Source organism: Melanostigma gelatinosum (genome assembly GCF_949748355.1).
Source record: "Melanostigma gelatinosum genome assembly, chromosome: 20".
NCBI classification, from domain to species: domain Eukaryota; kingdom Metazoa; phylum Chordata; class Actinopteri; order Perciformes; family Zoarcidae; genus Melanostigma; species Melanostigma gelatinosum.
Genome location: NC_136653.1, coordinates 6,360,902 through 6,378,929, shown reverse-complemented (window position 1 = coordinate 6,378,929; position 18,028 = coordinate 6,360,902). Strand labels below are relative to the sequence as shown.

At 46.7% G+C, this 18,028-nt stretch overlaps 1 protein-coding gene across 2 annotated transcripts in view; it reads right to left on the bottom strand.

Annotated features, from left to right (window-relative positions):
* col11a1a (collagen, type XI, alpha 1a) overlaps positions 1-18,028 on the bottom strand; it is an 84,451-nt gene that overhangs the window by 21,010 nt on the left and 45,413 nt on the right. For both annotated transcript variants that reach the window (XM_079291914.1, XM_079291913.1), the window contains exons 38-43: positions 12,975-13,028; positions 12,394-12,501; positions 9,861-9,950; positions 8,602-8,655; positions 599-706; positions 348-455 (exon numbers count right to left, since the gene is read on the bottom strand). In XM_079291914.1, coding sequence (XP_079148040.1) covers positions 348-455; positions 599-706; positions 8,602-8,655; positions 9,861-9,950; positions 12,394-12,501; positions 12,975-13,028 — 522 coding nt within the window. The remainder of the gene's footprint in view (positions 1-347; positions 456-598; positions 707-8,601; positions 8,656-9,860; positions 9,951-12,393; positions 12,502-12,974; positions 13,029-18,028) is intronic.

The following is an 18,028-nucleotide window of genomic DNA, read 5'->3' as shown; positions in this document are numbered from 1 at the left end:
CTTCTTTGTTGCATTAACCTCTGGAGAGACATACGTTGGGCTGAATGCCTGATGCGGAATGCTTGATACCTCAAGGGGCACAATGATTGCAGGAAGTGGAACAAGCAACAGTTTTTCACTTTCACAGCTCCTCGAATTGCGTTTGCTGGCGCATTTGGTTATGAAGATGGATAAGCAACAGTGTTGGAATGAAAGACATATTGTCCATGCAGATGGACTAAATATGAACATGGGGATGAAGACTGATTGGCAATCTGGTTCAGTCCCAAAACATCCATCCCAGTTTGGGAATGGAAAAGGAGTTGTAACTGGGCCAACGGGGTGGGATGGTAAGATGGATGACTAACCTTGTCACCGTCCTCTCCAGGTGGACCCTGAGGTCCAGCAGGCCCGGGCAGACCAACAGGACCCTGGACACCATCACGACCAGCAGGACCTTGAGGTCCTTTCTCACCCTAGAAGACATTTGTTTGAATTATATTTAGAAAACTCAAACCAGCAGAACTAAAGGTCAAAGGAAGGTAAAGGAAGAAAGAAACTATTTCGGTGACAGAAGGATTGGTGTCGGCCACTGTAGCAGAGAAAAAAAAGTACTTACAGGTGCTCCCTTCTCTCCAGCGGGACCCGGGGGACCCTGAGGACCAGGTCTACCAGATAGGCCTATTGGACCAGCTGAGCCAGCAGAACCTCTTTCACCAGGAGAACCCTGTGAGTGTGAAAAGGAGAGGGAGATGGTGAGTGGAAAATGAAAGATAGAAGCCATGTTTTGTTTGCTGTGGAGAGAAGGAAACATATTTCAGAGTTTTGTTAGCCTGAAATAAATATAACCGAGTATGCTGAACAATAACCGTTGCCATTAAGACATCTACAAAGCAAGACCCAACTGAGTCCCACTGCTAATGGATCAACACACACACACACACACACACACACACACAAACACCTTTTCAGAGGAAACCTGAGGACACAGCAGGAGCAACACACAGTAGCAGGTGGCTAAGTTGTAATAAAGCAGTGCTGCTCCTTGGAAGCAGCACTGCTTTCAGAGGGCTGACGTCTCGCCGGCTATCAGCTCCGAGAAATGCTTCTCTGAATGAAAGAGGCCGCTGCTGTGTATCAGTGCTCATATGCAAGAAATGAGTGTTCACCTCAATCTATAGTGATGTTGAAAGACATACAGTATATTTTATATCTTTGCTGCACTGAATTAACTCAAAGTGTCCTCATAGATACACATACACACATTTTTTACATCCATATTAAACAAATGAGGAATAAATATTTTTTTATTTTCTACTTGTTGTCATTTATAAGGAATCCTACTGCTATCTGATAAGCTTTGATGTCCCATGGTAATTGTTGGAGGCTTTTCCATTCAGCAAATACAACAGATGTTAATGTTGAACATGAAAACAGCCAACCAGATTCAATGCTGGTGGAACCCTTTGATTTCTACTCTACAGCGTGAAGTAAGTAACACTAGCTATGATAACGTCCGACATATTTTATAATCTTCATCCTCACCACTGAATAAGTCATGAAAACTATTGCTGTCATACATACATCGTGTACTCACTCATGGAAGAGAGTGAGGGGGGGGGGGCAAGGAACACGATGTGTAATAATCTCACATCTAGAACATTGACAGTTTCAGACCCTTATGCAACCTTAAAGGTTTATATGGTAAAGCGTGTGGAAATACAGTTTGTGTTCACTGCAGGTTACTTTTTCTATTTTAAATGTTTGGCCTTGAGTAGGAAGTTACAAATTCATTCATTTTCCAGGGCTGTAATTACTGTAGCGGAGTTACATTGCTGCTAGAATGTTTTAAACATTTTCAATCAACATGTGCATACATAAGTAATCCGAAGTATCTCCTGAGCTGAACATTATGAGAAGGAGTGTCACAACTCACAATGTTTCCAGAACATAATATTTGCAACTTCCACAGTATATGTCACATTTCTAGAGCCACTCATGAGGGCCAATTAGATGATCTACTTTAAATGTATGATTTTATAGCAGTTGGTATTTTGTGACTTTATTGCTTAATACAGATGCATAATCACGTCCACGCCCATTATTAACCAGATTGAACCTTCCCACTGAGTTTTGTGACGAAGCTCTAGAGTCTCTGTGACAATCTGAGAAGAATGAACACAGCTGGCGTTAAGTGCCAAGACGCACCCTTTGGGACTGATGAGGCATGTGTAGGAGCAACGGCCGGGATGACTAGACACTGTGACTCACCATATGGACGCTCTCCTGGCTGCATGCTTTTGTTTGTGTCTGTTTCTGTGTGCCAGGAGGCAATGGTGCAAACAGTCTTAATACCAGAATCTTAAGCATGTGATCGTGGCAAAGACAAATCACTGTGTGCAGTGGGACAAGAGGAAATGTGGTGATGCTTTCATTGGAAAATGATGAAATAAAACACTGATTACGTGACCATGAGGGCTTAATGAGATTACTGTATGTGTATCGCACACGTTCCTCTAATTTACTGTTTGATTTTCTCTCATGTCTGCCTTGTGGCAGCCGGAGGGGCAACCTCAGAGGAGAAGTGGTAGAGGGACGATATTGCCGGACATGGAGGCGGAGCCCCATGTCAGGGAGTGGAAAAGAGCGCCAAACCACCATCAGCCCAAACAAGCAACACCTGAGGAGGAGAGCCGAGGGAGCGACCACACCCTATCGGAGGAGGAGGAGGGGACTATAAAAGGGCCCCGGACACAGGAAACTAAGAGAGAGTAGGAGTGGAAAGAGACGGAGACACAGCAAACGCATTGGAGACAACTGGCTTACCCCTTGATCACCCTGGAACGTCTGACTACCCGCCCGGCTCCCGACCCCTGCCTGTACGACTACCCTGCTCCTGCCCGCGCCCTGGACCGTATGAGGAATACCCGTTGTGCACCGAACCGTGGAAGTGAACCCCGACCATCCCTCTGGAAAGCGGACAGTGTATTGTTGAGTGTCTATCCTACCTCTATCCACTCTCTATCTTCAGTAAAAACCTCACTTGCACCATTTATCTACCGACTGGTTGTGTTTATTGGTCCGTGTTGTCGTGAAACCCCCTTGCCACCCCGGGGGCTGTCACAATTTGGTGGAGAACGTGGGCACAGTCCGGTTCTGGCAACACTGACCGATAGACCGACCAACCCAGTAAGCATGGCCACCCCGGTGCCATTTCAAGAGCTGCTAGCGGGGCTAATCGCTAGCAACCAGGAAACCCAAAAACGCCACGAACAAGCCATGCAAGTACAAATGCAAATCCTCCAAGCACAGCAGCAACAACAATACCAACAGCAAGTACACATGGAGCAGTATATGGCGGTACAAACCGAACGCGCGGAGGCGATGCAAAGCGACATCAAGGGCATGTTACAGACACAACAGGAGCAACGTACCGTGGAGAAAGCCAACCCAGCGCGCTTCCTTCTCAAGCAGACGGCAGCTGACGATGTGGAAATATTTTTTCAGATATTCCAGACAACGGCACTCCGGGAAAAATGGCCAGAAGAGCACTGGGCTGAGTTGATAGCCCCCTTTTTGATCAACGAAACGCAAGTAACGTATCAGGACTTAGAGCGCGCTGGAAAAGTTGACTTCCGGGTGTTGAAAGCGGAAGCGTTACAGCGATGCGGGGTCACGCTGGTACTAAAGGCACAACGATTTCATGAATGGACATATGACACCTCCCTTTCTCCGCGAGCCCAGATGCATGAGATCAAGAGGATTACGACGGCCTGGCTGCACGCAGAGCCCACCGAGGTGTCGCCCACCGATCGTGTCGTCATGGACAAATTCCTCAGATCCCTCCCGTATGAGGCAAAAAAATTGGCCGGCCAGAGAAACCCCCGCAACCTCGAGGAACTGGTAGAGATCATGGAGGGTTACCACGCAGCACAAGCGTTAGTGCGTGGGGGAAGAAACCCGAAAGTGGAGGGGTCCACCCGCAAAGAAAAGATGAGAACGGAGGAAACTACCTATGTGTCTCCCTCCTTTCCCCCAGGCTTTCCCCGACGTCGGCCGGCGGGTGGACCGGAAGAGAGGAGGTGCTACCACTGCGGCGAGATCGGGCACATCGCCTGGGAATGTCCTCACCGCCAGGACGCACCCATGCCCACGGCCAGTGAGGGGAGTCGCCCATGCGGACTGATTACCGGATGCTGGGCCACTCACGAGGACCTCATGCCCCTCACCCCGGTCAAAGTAAACGGCCGCGACGCCTCCGCGATGGTGGATTCCGGGAGCGCGATTACCTTGGTGAGACCTACGTTTGCTCAGTACCCGCTCCTAACCGGCACCCGAGCGGTCACGTGCATCCATGGGGAGACCCGCGAATACCCCACCACCGCCCTCGAAATATACACGACGAGGGGTAGATACGTCGGCACTGCAGGAGTAGTGGAAGGACTCCCCGTAGAGGTGCTGGTCGGCCGAGACCTGCCCGTGTTCCAGGAGCTGTGGCGCAGCCTGGTGGTGAAACCAGGTACGACCCCTCACCGAAAGTCCAAGAAGAAAGCCATCTGTGGGCTGGGGGAGGAGATCTCCACCGATCCCCTATCAGAAGGAGTCGCCAGTGCCGTGGCCCGGGCGTTGGTGGAGGCCACCCAACCCAACCCCGAGGACGTATATGCCACAGCCGTCGAGAACGACGGACCCTCCAGCCCCAGTGAGCCCGAAGGAGAGGCGCCACCCATCCCCGAGGAGGCAGATACCCCCTCCCTCGAAGAAGAGGAGCTGGCCGGGCTGTTCCCCCAGGACCCGGAGGAGCCCATCTTACCCGGGCCCCTCACAGGGAGGTTTGGGACGGCCCAGTTGGAGGACCCCAACCTAGCCCACGCCCTTCGGCAGGTGGCCGCCGTAGACGGACGACCACTGGACGGGGTAAGAGACCTCCCTCCCACACATTTCTCCATTTATAACGGGCTCCTCTACCAGGTAGTAATAAAGGACGGGGCCCCCCTCAGGTTGTTACTGGTACCACGTCCTTTCATACCCTCTGTCCTCCAGTTAGCCCACTCCCATATCTTAGGTGCCCATCTAGGAGTGGAGAAAACCCTGGAAAGGGTGAGGGCCAGGTTCCACTGGCCCGGAATAAAAAAAGCCGTGGAGGATTACTGCCGGAGCTGCCCCGAATGTCAACAAGTGGCCCCACAACCCCATCACAGAAACCCGCTGGTGCCCCTGCCGATCATCACCGTCCCCTTCAGCAGGATCGGGATGGACCTAGTGGGGCCCCTACCCAAGACCAACCGGGGACACAGGTACATCCTGGTGATAGTGGATTACGCCACCCGGTATCCCGAAGCCATCCCCCTACGCTCTATGGCCACCAAGGGCATTGCAAGGGAGCTGGTGATGTTGTTTTCCAGGGTCGGAATACCGGAGGAGATTCTCACCGACCAAGGAACCCCGTTCATGTCTAGGATCATGAAGGATCTGTGTGGCATGCTGAAGGTGACCCAACTGAGGACGTCGGTGTATCACCCCCAAACGGACGGACTAGTAGAACGATTCAACCAGACACTGAAGAAAATGTTGAAAAAAACCATGGACCAGGACGGGAAGAATTGGGACCAACTGCTACCCTTCCTGATGTTCTCCATCAGAGAGGTGCCCCAGGCATCTACCGGATTCTCGCCCTTCGAGCTCCTGTACGGTCGACGACCCCGGGGGCTACTCGACCTGGCCAAAGAAGCCTGGGAACACCAACCCTCCCCCTACCGCACCATGGTGGACCACGTCGAGGAGATGAGGGTGAGGATGGCATCCCTCTGGCCCATCGTCCGAGAACACATGGCCGAGGCACAGGCGGCCCAAGCCCGCGTGTACAACCGGGGAACCCAACCCCGAGTGTTTAACCCAGGGGATCGGGTGTTGGTCCTGGTACCCACGGCGGAATGTAAGTTTCTAGCCCGATGGAGGGGGCCGTATGAAGTAATGGAGAAATTGGGGCCGGTAAACTACCGAGTCCGGCAACCAGGTCGGAGGCACCCGACGAAGGTTTATCATGTGAACCTGCTCAAGAAATGGGTGCGTAGGGATGCCATGCTCTGTTTCTCTCTCTCTACCCTCCCAGGAAAAACGGAGCCAGTCGAGGTACCCGTGGGAGAAGAGTTGACCCCCCGGCAGAAGCAGGACGTCCGGGAAATGGTGGATCGGTTCCGGGACGTGTTCTCCCCGGACCCCGGATACACCACACTGGTGCAACACCGGATAATCACCGAGCCCGGGAAGAAGGTGAAGCTAAGGCCGTACCGCATCCCCGAAGCCCGCCGGGGGGCGATAGAGAGGGAGGTACAGAGTATGCTGGAGGCCGACATCATCGAACCCTCGACGAGCGAGTGGTGCAGCCCTATAGTGTTGGTTCCGAAACCCGATGGCTCGGTCAGGTTCTGCAATGACTTTAGGCAGCTCAACGCCATCTCAAAATTCGATGCCTACCCGATGCCCCGGGTGGACGAGATGATAGAGCGCATCGGGAGGGCCAGATACATCACCACCCTCGACTTGACTAAAGGCTACTGGCAAGTGGCAGTAGCCCCCGAAGACAGGGAAAAAACGGCCTTCACTACGCCCATGGGACTGTACCACTATAAGAGGCTGCCGTTCGGTCTCCACGGAGCCCCCCCCACGTACCAGAGACTGATGGACCAGGTACTACGTCCCCATCGAGAATACGCGGCAGCCTATCTGGACGACATCGTCGTGCACGGGGAGGAATGGGGGGCTCACCTCCAAAGACTGGAAGCCGTCCTGAAAGCTCTGCGAGGGGCGGGGCTGACAGCCAACCCCAAGAAATGTCGCCTCGGCCTCCGGGAAGCTGACTACCTGGGGTACACCATCGGCCGCGGCTGCGTCAAGCCCCAGGTAGGGAAAGTCGAGGCGATCCGGGAATGGCCCCGCCCCCGCACAAAGAAACAGGTACGAGCATTCATTGGGCTAGCTAGCTACTATCGACGGTTTGTTCCCCAGTTCTCTGCTCTTGCAGCACCCCTGACGGACCTAACAAAAAACCGGCTGCCAGATCGGATCGTATGGACGGCAGAGACCGAGGACGCCTTCGAGAAGCTGAAGGAAGTACTCTGTTCTGAACCAGTGCTGGTGACCCCGGACTTTACGCAACCATTGGTGGTACAGACAGATGCCTCCGAGACCGGGGTGGGTGCCGTCCTGTCCCAGCTGAGGGATGGAGAGGAGCACCCGATCACATACGTAAGCAGAAAATTATTACCGAGAGAAACGAGATACGCCACGGTCGAGAAGGAATGTTTGGCCATCAAATGGGCTCTGGGGGAGTTGAAATATTATCTGCTGGGACGACACTTTACCCTGGTCACGGACCACGCCCCCCTGGTATGGATGTCCCGTTCAAAAGACAATAACGCCCGGGTCACACGCTGGTTTTTATCCCTTCAACCATATGCTTTCTCTGTTGTCCACAGATCCGGGGCCGCTCATGGAAACGCGGACGCCCTGTCTAGACGGGACGCCCTAGGTTCCTGGAGCAGTCCTCCCCCCAGGTCGGATTTAAGGGGGGGGGTATGTGGCAGCCGGAGGGGCAACCTCAGAGGAGAAGTGGTAGAGGGACGATATTGCCGGACATGGAGGCGGAGCCCCATGTCAGGGAGTGGAAAAGAGCGCCAAACCACCATCAGCCCAAACAAGCAACACCTGAGGAGGAGAGCCGAGGGAGCGACCACACCCTATCGGAGGAGGAGGAGGGGACTATAAAAGGGCCCCGGACACAGGAAACTAAGAGAGAGTAGGAGTGGAAAGAGACGGAGACACAGCAAACGCATTGGAGACAACTGGCTTACCCCTTGATCACCCTGGAACGTCTGACTACCCGCCCGGCTCCCGACCCCTGCCTGTACGACTACCCTGCTCCTGCCCGCGCCCTGGACCGTATGAGGAATACCCGTTGTGCACCGAACCGTGGAAGTGAACCCCGACCATCCCTCTGGAAAGCGGACAGTGTATTGTTGAGTGTCTATCCTACCTCTATCCACTCTCTATCTTCAGTAAAAACCTCACTTGCACCATTTATCTACCGACTGGTTGTGTTTATTGGTCCGTGTTGTCGTGAAACCCCCTTGCCACCCCGGGGGCTGTCACAGCCTTTACTGCAGTTCCACAGCTCATATTCACCTCCAGCACCTGCTGTAAGGCTCTCTTTTATCTTTAGCTACAGTTTGTGATGTCTTTGAGCAAGGCACTACACTGGATTTACACAAAGACAGAACTATAGATTCATGTATGTGCAGCACTGCAGAGCTGGAAAAGAAAATACTGCTCACCAAACGTTATACGTTATAGTAAAAGGAACAAATAGTAGTGTAATGTAAAGTAGTTAAAAGGAATACATAAATAGGTGCCCTGCTTCCATAGTGGTGATGTCAAAATGAAAGCTATGATGAAGGTGGCCTAGCAGTTAGACAAGGGAAATTAAAAGTCACATGTAAACTGCCCTCTGGTAGGCCTCATTAAAACATGGAACATACTGTATAAGCCTTCATGCTAAGCAATACCACATACCAAATCCGATACAGAGTGGAAAGAAAGACACTTTGATCTCAGTGTACTTACAACGGGACCAGATGGACCTTGGGGTCCTTCTCCTCCCTTCAGACCTGCTGGGCCCTGAGGAAAAGAAGGAAAAAACGCATTAGGTCCTTCTTGACACAACTGTTAAAGACTGTGTAACTTTACAGTAGCCTAAGCCTTCTCTCTACAGCCCTGCATTTCAACACCTCCGTTGTCACACGCCAATCCAGCCTGGACAGTCTACCTTCATTTACTGGTTTCTCGCTTCAGCCAGACACTAGATATGTGCTTTGAGTGATATTAACTCCAAGAAATATCATAACATTTTCATCCTTACAAACTACCAGCATTAATCCCAGATCAAAAATACAATGCATGTTTAAAAAATCGATGGCACGTGTATAAAAATAGCATTCATTCATCATTCGGATACATGAGTCGTCAGCAAACACGACTGTGTGTGCATTTGGGAGTATACAATTATCTCAATCTACACATCCAATATTCTGAGTTTTAATTAGCACATGCCAGGTTGTGTATAATATGTTGTATGCGTGTGTCTTGTATGTTTGTCAAAGCCCATAATGTGTCTGTGTGTGTGTGTGTGTGTGTGTGTGTGTGTGTGTGTATGTGTGTGTCTGTATGTGTGTAGGTCCCTAGTGGGCCACAAAAGAGCACATGGCTGTCTGGGTAATGAGTCTCAGTTGGCTCTGGCTGGAGTAAATTACAATGGCAGAAAACAATCAGCAGTGCTGCTGGCCTGCAGAGTCTGACTGACCTTGAGGATACAGGCAGCACAACACTTTCTATCCCCACAGCATATCCATTCCCAGCCAGCACAGTCTAATTGCTCACATTCCCTCTTAATAATGTGTTCGGTAAATAATGCATACAGAGAAAAACGAATAACTTAGCTGTTCCCCAAAAGATGCTGGTACTGAAATATGAAAAACAAATCAAGACCTTGAGTTACACCAGGGAAAGATTTTGCAAATGGATCCCTTACCAACATTCCCTAGTTCTATAATAGAGGTTCCATGATGCATTGCGGCAGTTAAAACAGTGGTGTCAGTGGCGGTGGAGCGATACAGAGGCACGCCTGTTCATTTGTAAGATGTCGCTTTGGATTTCCTCTGCACCGGATTGATTGCTGAGAGTGAATTCCAGGGCTGGTGTTTCTAATGAAGTCAATGGCTCGAGATAGATGCTGGTTCATTCGTTATAGCAGCAATGTTCTGTCACTTTCTACTAGCAAACACATGCAAAGGGACGCTATGATGAAGGTGGAGTGTAGCTCTTACCGTGGCGCCAGGTAGACCTCTTTCTCCAGGGAAACCTCGAAGGCCGGGAGGACCGTCTTTACCGGAGGATCCCTGTGGTCCAGGGTCTCCCTAGACACACAAGCACACATGTTTGTGTTAAACTTAGTGTACTTCAGTGTACTTGCCATATTCCTTGGGTGTAAATGAAGTTCATTCAACAATATTTTTTGTTGAGCAGCAGAGAACATTTCTTTCCTGCTGGAAGACCAAAATACCAGCCCCACAAACTATATCTCACATCTTCACTTTTCCCGTCAAGATCTGAAAAATGTCTTTCAAGGAACGATTAAGTCTGCCAGAAACTATAGGAAGTGTCTCTCATCAGCTTCCTATTCAAACTAGCCATTAGAATGTTGCAGAAAGTGAAGCTTGATGCTGCATGGACTGTTGCTCACCTCAAATGTATCGAGAAACTGATTCTGGTTTTACTGTGCGATGAACCTGACAGTGTTTCTAGATCAGCTGTTAAAGCTGTTAAAGTTAAAGGCAAAGATTAATAATAAGAGCCAAACAAGTGGTGCATTCGTCCAATCAGGTGTACGAAGGGTGTCATCTAGTCTGCTGCCTACCTATAATGATGCCAACTAGGCCTTGCCAGACAATGAGCGGAAATTGAAAGCGATGCCAGACTACCGAGGTAAAATTAGCATTTAAAGATCAAAATGCTAGCCTGGTTCCTAAGGCAGGTTGTTACACAGGATTAGTTCAGTTATCAGTTATATAGCTGTTTTATACAGTAAACCGGTGGATGATGTGCTTTACTGAACAAATGCTCAACCTTTGACCCTTTCCTGTTGCAGATTAATTTATACTTAGAAAAGTACATAATAAATGTAAGTTTCAGTTGAGCCCCTCAGTGTCAGGGTCTGTCTGATAGAGCCTTTAGTCTTCAGTAATTGCTGTGGCAGCAGAGAGGCCTTGCAGTGAAACAGACTGAGAAAAAAGAGTCACAAATCTAGACTTTATAAACTCAATGAAGAGCTTGGATCTTTTATATTTCAGTTGGCCTTCGATGACCTTATTCTTTTATTTAAAATGTAGTTCTCCACATAGTGGTGTTGAATTGGTGTTGGTATTGTGTCGTATTGGTTTGAAGATGCAAAGCACATGACAGCTACAGCTTGGCCATCCTATTTAAAGAAACATCCTCCACCTCCGAGCCCTCTGGTGAAATGTGTACATTACAGGTGCGTTTGGCATTTATGTATGAAATAAAGTACTACACTACAGTTTGCAAAGAGAGAGCTATCTGATTGAATTTAGATTGAAGACTGCTTAAAGGCTAAAAAGCCCAAATCAAAAGTTGAAAAAATCAGGTGACTCCACGTACCAAGTAGATAAATATCTTTTATGACTGAAATGAGCAGACAAGGTGCTTGCTACAAGGACGGACAATAAAGATATCCAAGCAAAAATAATTTCAGCTTTTACAACTGTTGGCATGCTCTCCCTTTTCACGAACCCTTACCTCAGACACTGCAGTAACTTTTTAGAGTTAGTGCCAATAATTGCAGGGCAACTTCCTGCTTGATTTTGTAAACCGTATCTCCAAAACAAGAACATTTGACTTCAGAAAAAGTTACTTCTGGCTTTGTTTGATTTTCTTTTGTATTGGCAGGCTGACTTTATCTGCAAACAGGGAGACACAGCCGAGTGGGCTTGAGAGGTATAAGAGGATTTGGGCTTTGCTGACAAGACCTCGGCAAAGTGTCCCTGGCATAGTGATGCACAGGCCTGAGCGGAGTGGGGAGGAAAATGGGCTTGTGGGAGGCAGAGGGTTTGGAGTTAGCTGACGAACTTGAATTAAACTGTCTGCTTGGCGAAGACAGGAAGAAAATGAAAGCAGAAGACATGGGTGCGTGAGGGAGGGTATGGGGAGAAGGGGATGTTCAGTGGTCCTGGGAGTCAGGGGTTTGGTTTGGAGCAGCCCATATTTCTACAAAATGGCTACTGTCTGGACACTCAATTGCCAGCCGGGGAGAGCCAGGGAGGGAATCTACCCCCAACTCTCAACTACTGTATCTTCAGCCAGTCATTTGCCAGAGTCTCATGTAGCACAGATAGTAATGGTGAGACTTTGGTGTTTGCTGGGGTGTGTTTCTGGGTGAATTAATTGCTATAGATTTATTTCTGCTTTCTCCCACTTTTATCTAAGCACTCCAGCAGTCTTTTGAGGCTTGCATGCCTTCTAGAAATATAACTGTGTAAAGGCAGCTGGCAAAAATCTGCAAAATCAAATTAATTGCGGCTGCATAAGTTCGATTGGCTGCCCACTTCTATACTGTTGATCTCTCTATCTACCTCACTGGCTTCCTCTCTTCAGTATCACGAACACACATCTAATAAAGCCAATCAGGAAATCTCAACTCACTCTGTATACTGTATCTGTTACCATAGAAGAGAAGGGGAGCAATGGGGCCATCTCTTGCATTATTACGATACAAAACAAATGAGAAGACTAAATATAAGGAGTACTTCTCTCCCCCTGCAGTATAGTACACTGGACACATACCTTCGCTCCCTCCTTGCCAGCAGCCCCTGGAAGACCCTGCTCACCAGGTGGGCCAGGGGGTCCAGGGTGGCCTCTCTCACCAACAGGACCAGTCTCTCCAGTAGGTCCCTGAGGTGCAATCACACAGTTTGATATCAGTTCATAGCAATGATACAATATGGAGAATACAGTTATTCAAGGCATATTTCATTGATGATGTGCATCAATACCATTAGTCAGTTGCTGTCCAAAATCCAAATAAAAAAGCATCTATTTCCAAAATGACAGCTGTTATAAACAGATCCATTATCGCTGAGTTGTCTAGACTATTTATTTTTCAAATAATAATAAAGATACTGATCATTGAAGAAGGGGCTCCACATTACCACTGACACATTGCTTGCTTTACATCGATATACATTCATATTTTAGCATTGCTTTGAACAGCAATAGTTATTTTTGCAAACTTACGACATGCTGTATTGCCTTATTCCCAAACGATAAGCTTTTATGGAGGGCTATTTCAATACCCTCCAGATGTCGCATTCAAAGATGTATTCTTTAATAATAAATCTATTCTTTTAAAAATTAATTTCTCTTACCTGGGGCCCGACAACACCTCCTGGGCCTGGTGGACCAGTTTTTCCTTGGAAACCCTGAAGAAAAAACATTACAAAGTCTTATTCATACGGTTTATAACAACAATAAAACACACAGCTTATCTATCAAAACCCAGGTAGAGAAACCATAAGGGATTCCAATTGAACATGTTTCAGATGATAAAGCGGGATTAAGGTTTTGGCTTTGATAGGAACAATGAGTTTTCAGGTTATATTCACGATATCAAGGATTGATTCTATGACATCACAATGCTGACTAGTAAATGACTCTAGGCACATGAACAGTTTTTTAATACATTGTATACCTTGATCTCTTCATTGAGAATACATTAATATCACATGGAAATATATTATAGCTTTTAGCCTTTACTGATAAGTAGAAAAGTAGATAAACATGAAACAGACAGGGAGATGACATGCAACAAAGGTCTCTGGCTTGTATCGAACCAGGCTATCAGGACGGATCCTGTACCTTACACAGTATTTGGACAAAACATTACAATGAAACTTCCACCATATATTTCTGATATCTTACCAGCAATGCTAGATTCATTAATGCGGCATCTATCTCTCTGGTCTTTTCTATCATTGCACCACTAGATGAAGTATCACGTGACCTCAGAGTTTGGCAGTTGCAATTGGGATTGACGAAGCCGACAGGCAACAGAGGGACGCAAAGCAGACGAAGGTCACTTGATATGTCATTGACGCGTAATTATGAATCCCACTGCCTTACACGTAGCTGGTCTTGCAAAGCAATTGTACACAACCTGCACAGCACCAACTGAGAAGGAGCCAAAGCAAATAAGTAGCTGGGGCCACATTAAACAAACTTCCTCAGGCTACATCCACACCATTCTATTCCCATTTTAAAAGGCATTTATTTTGTTCTGTTTGCACTGAGCGTCCACACTACTATGAAGCTTTAGAGCACCGAAAACAAAGGAGCTTAGAAACGCAACCGAAAGCCGGGTAAGTTTGAAAACTCACCAGCCTTGATTATCGATCGACTAGCAGTGATTTGTTTCAACATGAATGACGGATTACAGGCATTGCTGACCTTGATGTCTATACTAACAGCTGTTGTGCAGTTCAATTCTGCATTTCATATTACCACCACTGCCGACATGCGGAGGAAGCAGCTGTTATTTGAGCACTTAGCGAGCGGACGTTTGCAGTCACGGTTTGCGGCTTTGAGGACTTTCCTTTTCTTATCAATGCTTATTTTAGTCTACACATCTATTGTGACATCCACACAGAAATTGTAAACAAACGAAAGCATTAATTGCTCTCCAGTGCAACAGGGACTTCAGCCATCCGGCAAAGCTACAAGTGTAAAAACAGACAAACGAGTAAACGAGTAAGACACGTGTGTTGACCAAATTTGTTGACCTGTAATCGAGTAAACTTTTATTTGTAAGAGTTGATTTTAAAGTACATTTGATGTGTGTGTGAGAGATAGAGCAAGACCTTGCAACTAAGTTTGAAAAATACAACTTTCCACGAAATCTTTCTGTTTGAGTCCATAGAGGAAGATTAGAGGACATTAAGTCATTACATGACTCTGTTACATAGAGTAGAGGAAGAGTATCAAGCACGGCCTTTTATTATTAAAGACTACGATAATATTTTGATGTATTTTCTCCAACTAAGCAACCAATCTACGTCCTGTTTACACCAGCACCCGCATGCCCAGTGCACGTGAATAGTCATGTGATATTTGTTTTCAGGCGGCTAGTATGGGCGCGAATCATTTAGAAAATGGAAACTCATTTTCGTTTAAAACCCCGGTTATGAACGAAAACTATTAGTTTAGTTTAGTGTGGATGTAGCTTAAGTCCGAAATCCAATCTTCTCTCAGTTTAGGATGTCATTTAGGATTTTTTTTGTATGATAAAAACATGTTTCCTAACTGCATTTAGGGAAAACTTTGCATTTAGCTATTACAGAACTGTCCTAACGAATGAATTCAAAAGTAACACCAGCACTGATATTAGGTCTGTATGGCAATGCAATGAAACTGGAAAACACATGAACACCAAAATCCAATGATTGAAAGGCTCTTCGAACTGTTTGATGACACTTTATATTTCCCGGACCATGTATCGCAACCGCCAGGACAATGAATTTTGAATTTGATAGACGTGCCGTGTCCAGCTCTGGAAAGGCCTACAAGGAGGCTCTGCTAGTGCTTGTACAGATAACAGAAGTATTTTGTGAGGGTTGACTTCCAGACTGAGGTTGCAGATTTGTCTTCAACATCACAGCCTTGCATCTCACGTATCATCACAGAGGTCACCAAAGCCATCTGTACTTGTTTTTGTCCATGATGGCAAGTTAGCGAGCCAATGAGAGCCATTCAAAATATGGCTTGTCCATCTCGAGAGGTCGAAGTTAAGATAGGACAAGCAGTTATGATATTTTTCTGTAATGAGGCCCCTGGTGAATAAAGTAGTGTGTCGAACATCAAAGGACCCCTTTAAGTTGCTGTGAGAGTTGATGCGAGCTGAAATGCCAGGGAATATTGAGCTTACTTTAGTCTGTAGCAAGACACCTGACTCCAATGGGACGATAATGTTGCTCTAACTCTGCTGAATGTGTAATTAGGCATCTGGCAGCTCATAAGCCGTTATAAGGCGTTATCATTCCGCCAATGTGTTTTGGAGTTTCCCCGCTTCATAGCTGTCAACAACTGCATGCAGCTTTAAATTTACAAATCTGAGTAAGAAAAAAAAAAAAAACGTTACCTGATGAAAATATATAAATAAGCAATTGCTTAATTTTGCTGTTCCCTGCATCAATCCAAACCACTTTGCTGTCCATTGTTTGTTGCACAAGTTTACATTCACAGTATGCGGTTGATTTGCATTGCAGCATTCCCCATGGATATGCTGAAGCAGATTCAAACAGCCAAACAGGAAAAGCAAAAAAAGACAGAAGTTCAACATCTCAAGAATCCAAGAATCCAAAACTGCAGCACAAATCAGATGAACTTCTGTCTCCCGGGGAGAGCAACAATCCGATCTGCATTGGCTTGTGTCTTCTTCCAAGTACTCTATAGTATGGAGATAAAAAATGTCTGGTATCTTGAACATATATTTCATAATTGAGACATATCTGCCATCTATATCGGAGTTGCTTTCTTCCCAGACATATAAATATGTAATGCTTTAAGATAGAATGTCATGAATGAAACAGTAAGACTCTACTAGTGCCAGGGAGCGATGAGCATGAAGCAAACATATCAAACTCCAAGGTTAGAGTGTCGGGTGCCCACACTGACTTTTCTACTTTGACTTTCAATTTTCTGCTGATTTTCTGCTGACATTTGATCTTTGAATCCCTCAGTCATCAAACTCCATACACAACCTATTTTCACTGAGGTATTGCATTTCAAAATAATTTTAATTGCAACTTATTATCCTACAACCAAACAAAGTTTTCAAATCCAAGCTCTTAGAAGAACGGTCCTGAACGACTTATGACTCCAGGCCTATTGATCACTGTGTTGTGATTGATGGTGATGTATTATTCAACGGAAACCCTCAGGCCATGCTGTTACAGCATCAACCTTGATTCAGAGACACCGATTCAAATCTTTATTTGCGCTTCCTCAAATGCAACTTCTGTTGCAGTGAATGGCTGCCTATGAGCATCTTTATTATTCATATTGGATGCTTGTGGAGTATGTTCATCAACACGTAGACCCACAGCCATAAACACCTTGATGAAGACTCTATTGTTGTAGCTTGAACAGCAGCAAAAGGCAAAGGGAAGCACTCATGTGTGGCGTATTACATGATCTATAGGGAAGAGGCAGGCGGAAAGGGAAGCTTTAACGATAGAGGCGATGATCTGTCAAGCTTTTAGTAGAATTTATTGGCCTCTGAGCCTCGTCAAACCAAGGTGCACTGATGCATACCAAGTACGGACGAATCGAAGTTGAGAGCAGGGATTGCAACCAGATCGAATCAAAGTTTGCTTTGTTTTTGTTTGTTGTCACATAAATCTTATGTCCCATGGGATACACCATCTACGCATCAATACATCTTCAGTTCAGATTTAGTATCGACATTTCTCATTAAGCTCATCTGCATTTTGAAAAAAAAAACGACATGAAGCATCATTCAGTGCTGATGCAACACATTTCAATTCTGCTGGTTTTTGTCATACTTCAGCTACAATATTGTTGCTCAATTATTTCAGAGCAGGCAATGCAACACAAGGACACCTTGTTGCAACTGGACAATCTGACTTCAGCATCCTTCCATTGCATATTTGTGAACTTCAAAAATATAACAAGATAGGAACTGCATCAGGGAGGGATGGTTCCCCAGCTCCCTCAAGTCCATCTCTATGAGATAGGAGTCTGAGCCATCTGGATTTACTCAGACAGAATGAAGTGTGTGTGTGTGTGTGCGTGTGTGTGTGTGTGTGTGTGTGTGTGTGTGTGTGTGTGTGTGTGTAAATAGAGACAAGACAAGCAGACAGACTCAGAAAATGTTCGCAGGGGCTTTGTTTTTAGAGTTCTGCTTTAAGAGACATGTCTGCCCCTTTGGCATTCCACTGAGATGTTGTGTCACTGATTGTAATCACCTGCATACAAGGACAATAGAGATACGATTTGGAGGAGGAAGAGTGGGGAGATTCAATTGAAGTGCAGCCCACTGATTGGGAGGATCAGATCCGTCCTTCAATCGAAAGGTAATTTGAAGAAGGAGAGCTAAAAAGCTCTCGTTGGCAACTTTACCCTTAAAGGCAATAAGCAACTGAGTACCATCCATTAACACAACAAAAGTCATTTTTGCAGGATTAAAACAAGATGAGCCTGAGCACTGAGAGGATACTCCTGATTAAACGTTGCTGTCACACTCTTGCATTCGCCTTTGCAGTGGAAATATACCAAATCTGTCCAAGTGTGAGAAATGAAGTTGTATTGTGTTTCCAGGTCGATGTGAGGTCTTCAGTTTGTACACTCAGCAGGACGTTAGAGGCTGAGCCAAACAGGAGCCACACAGGTGAGTGAAAGCTCAAAC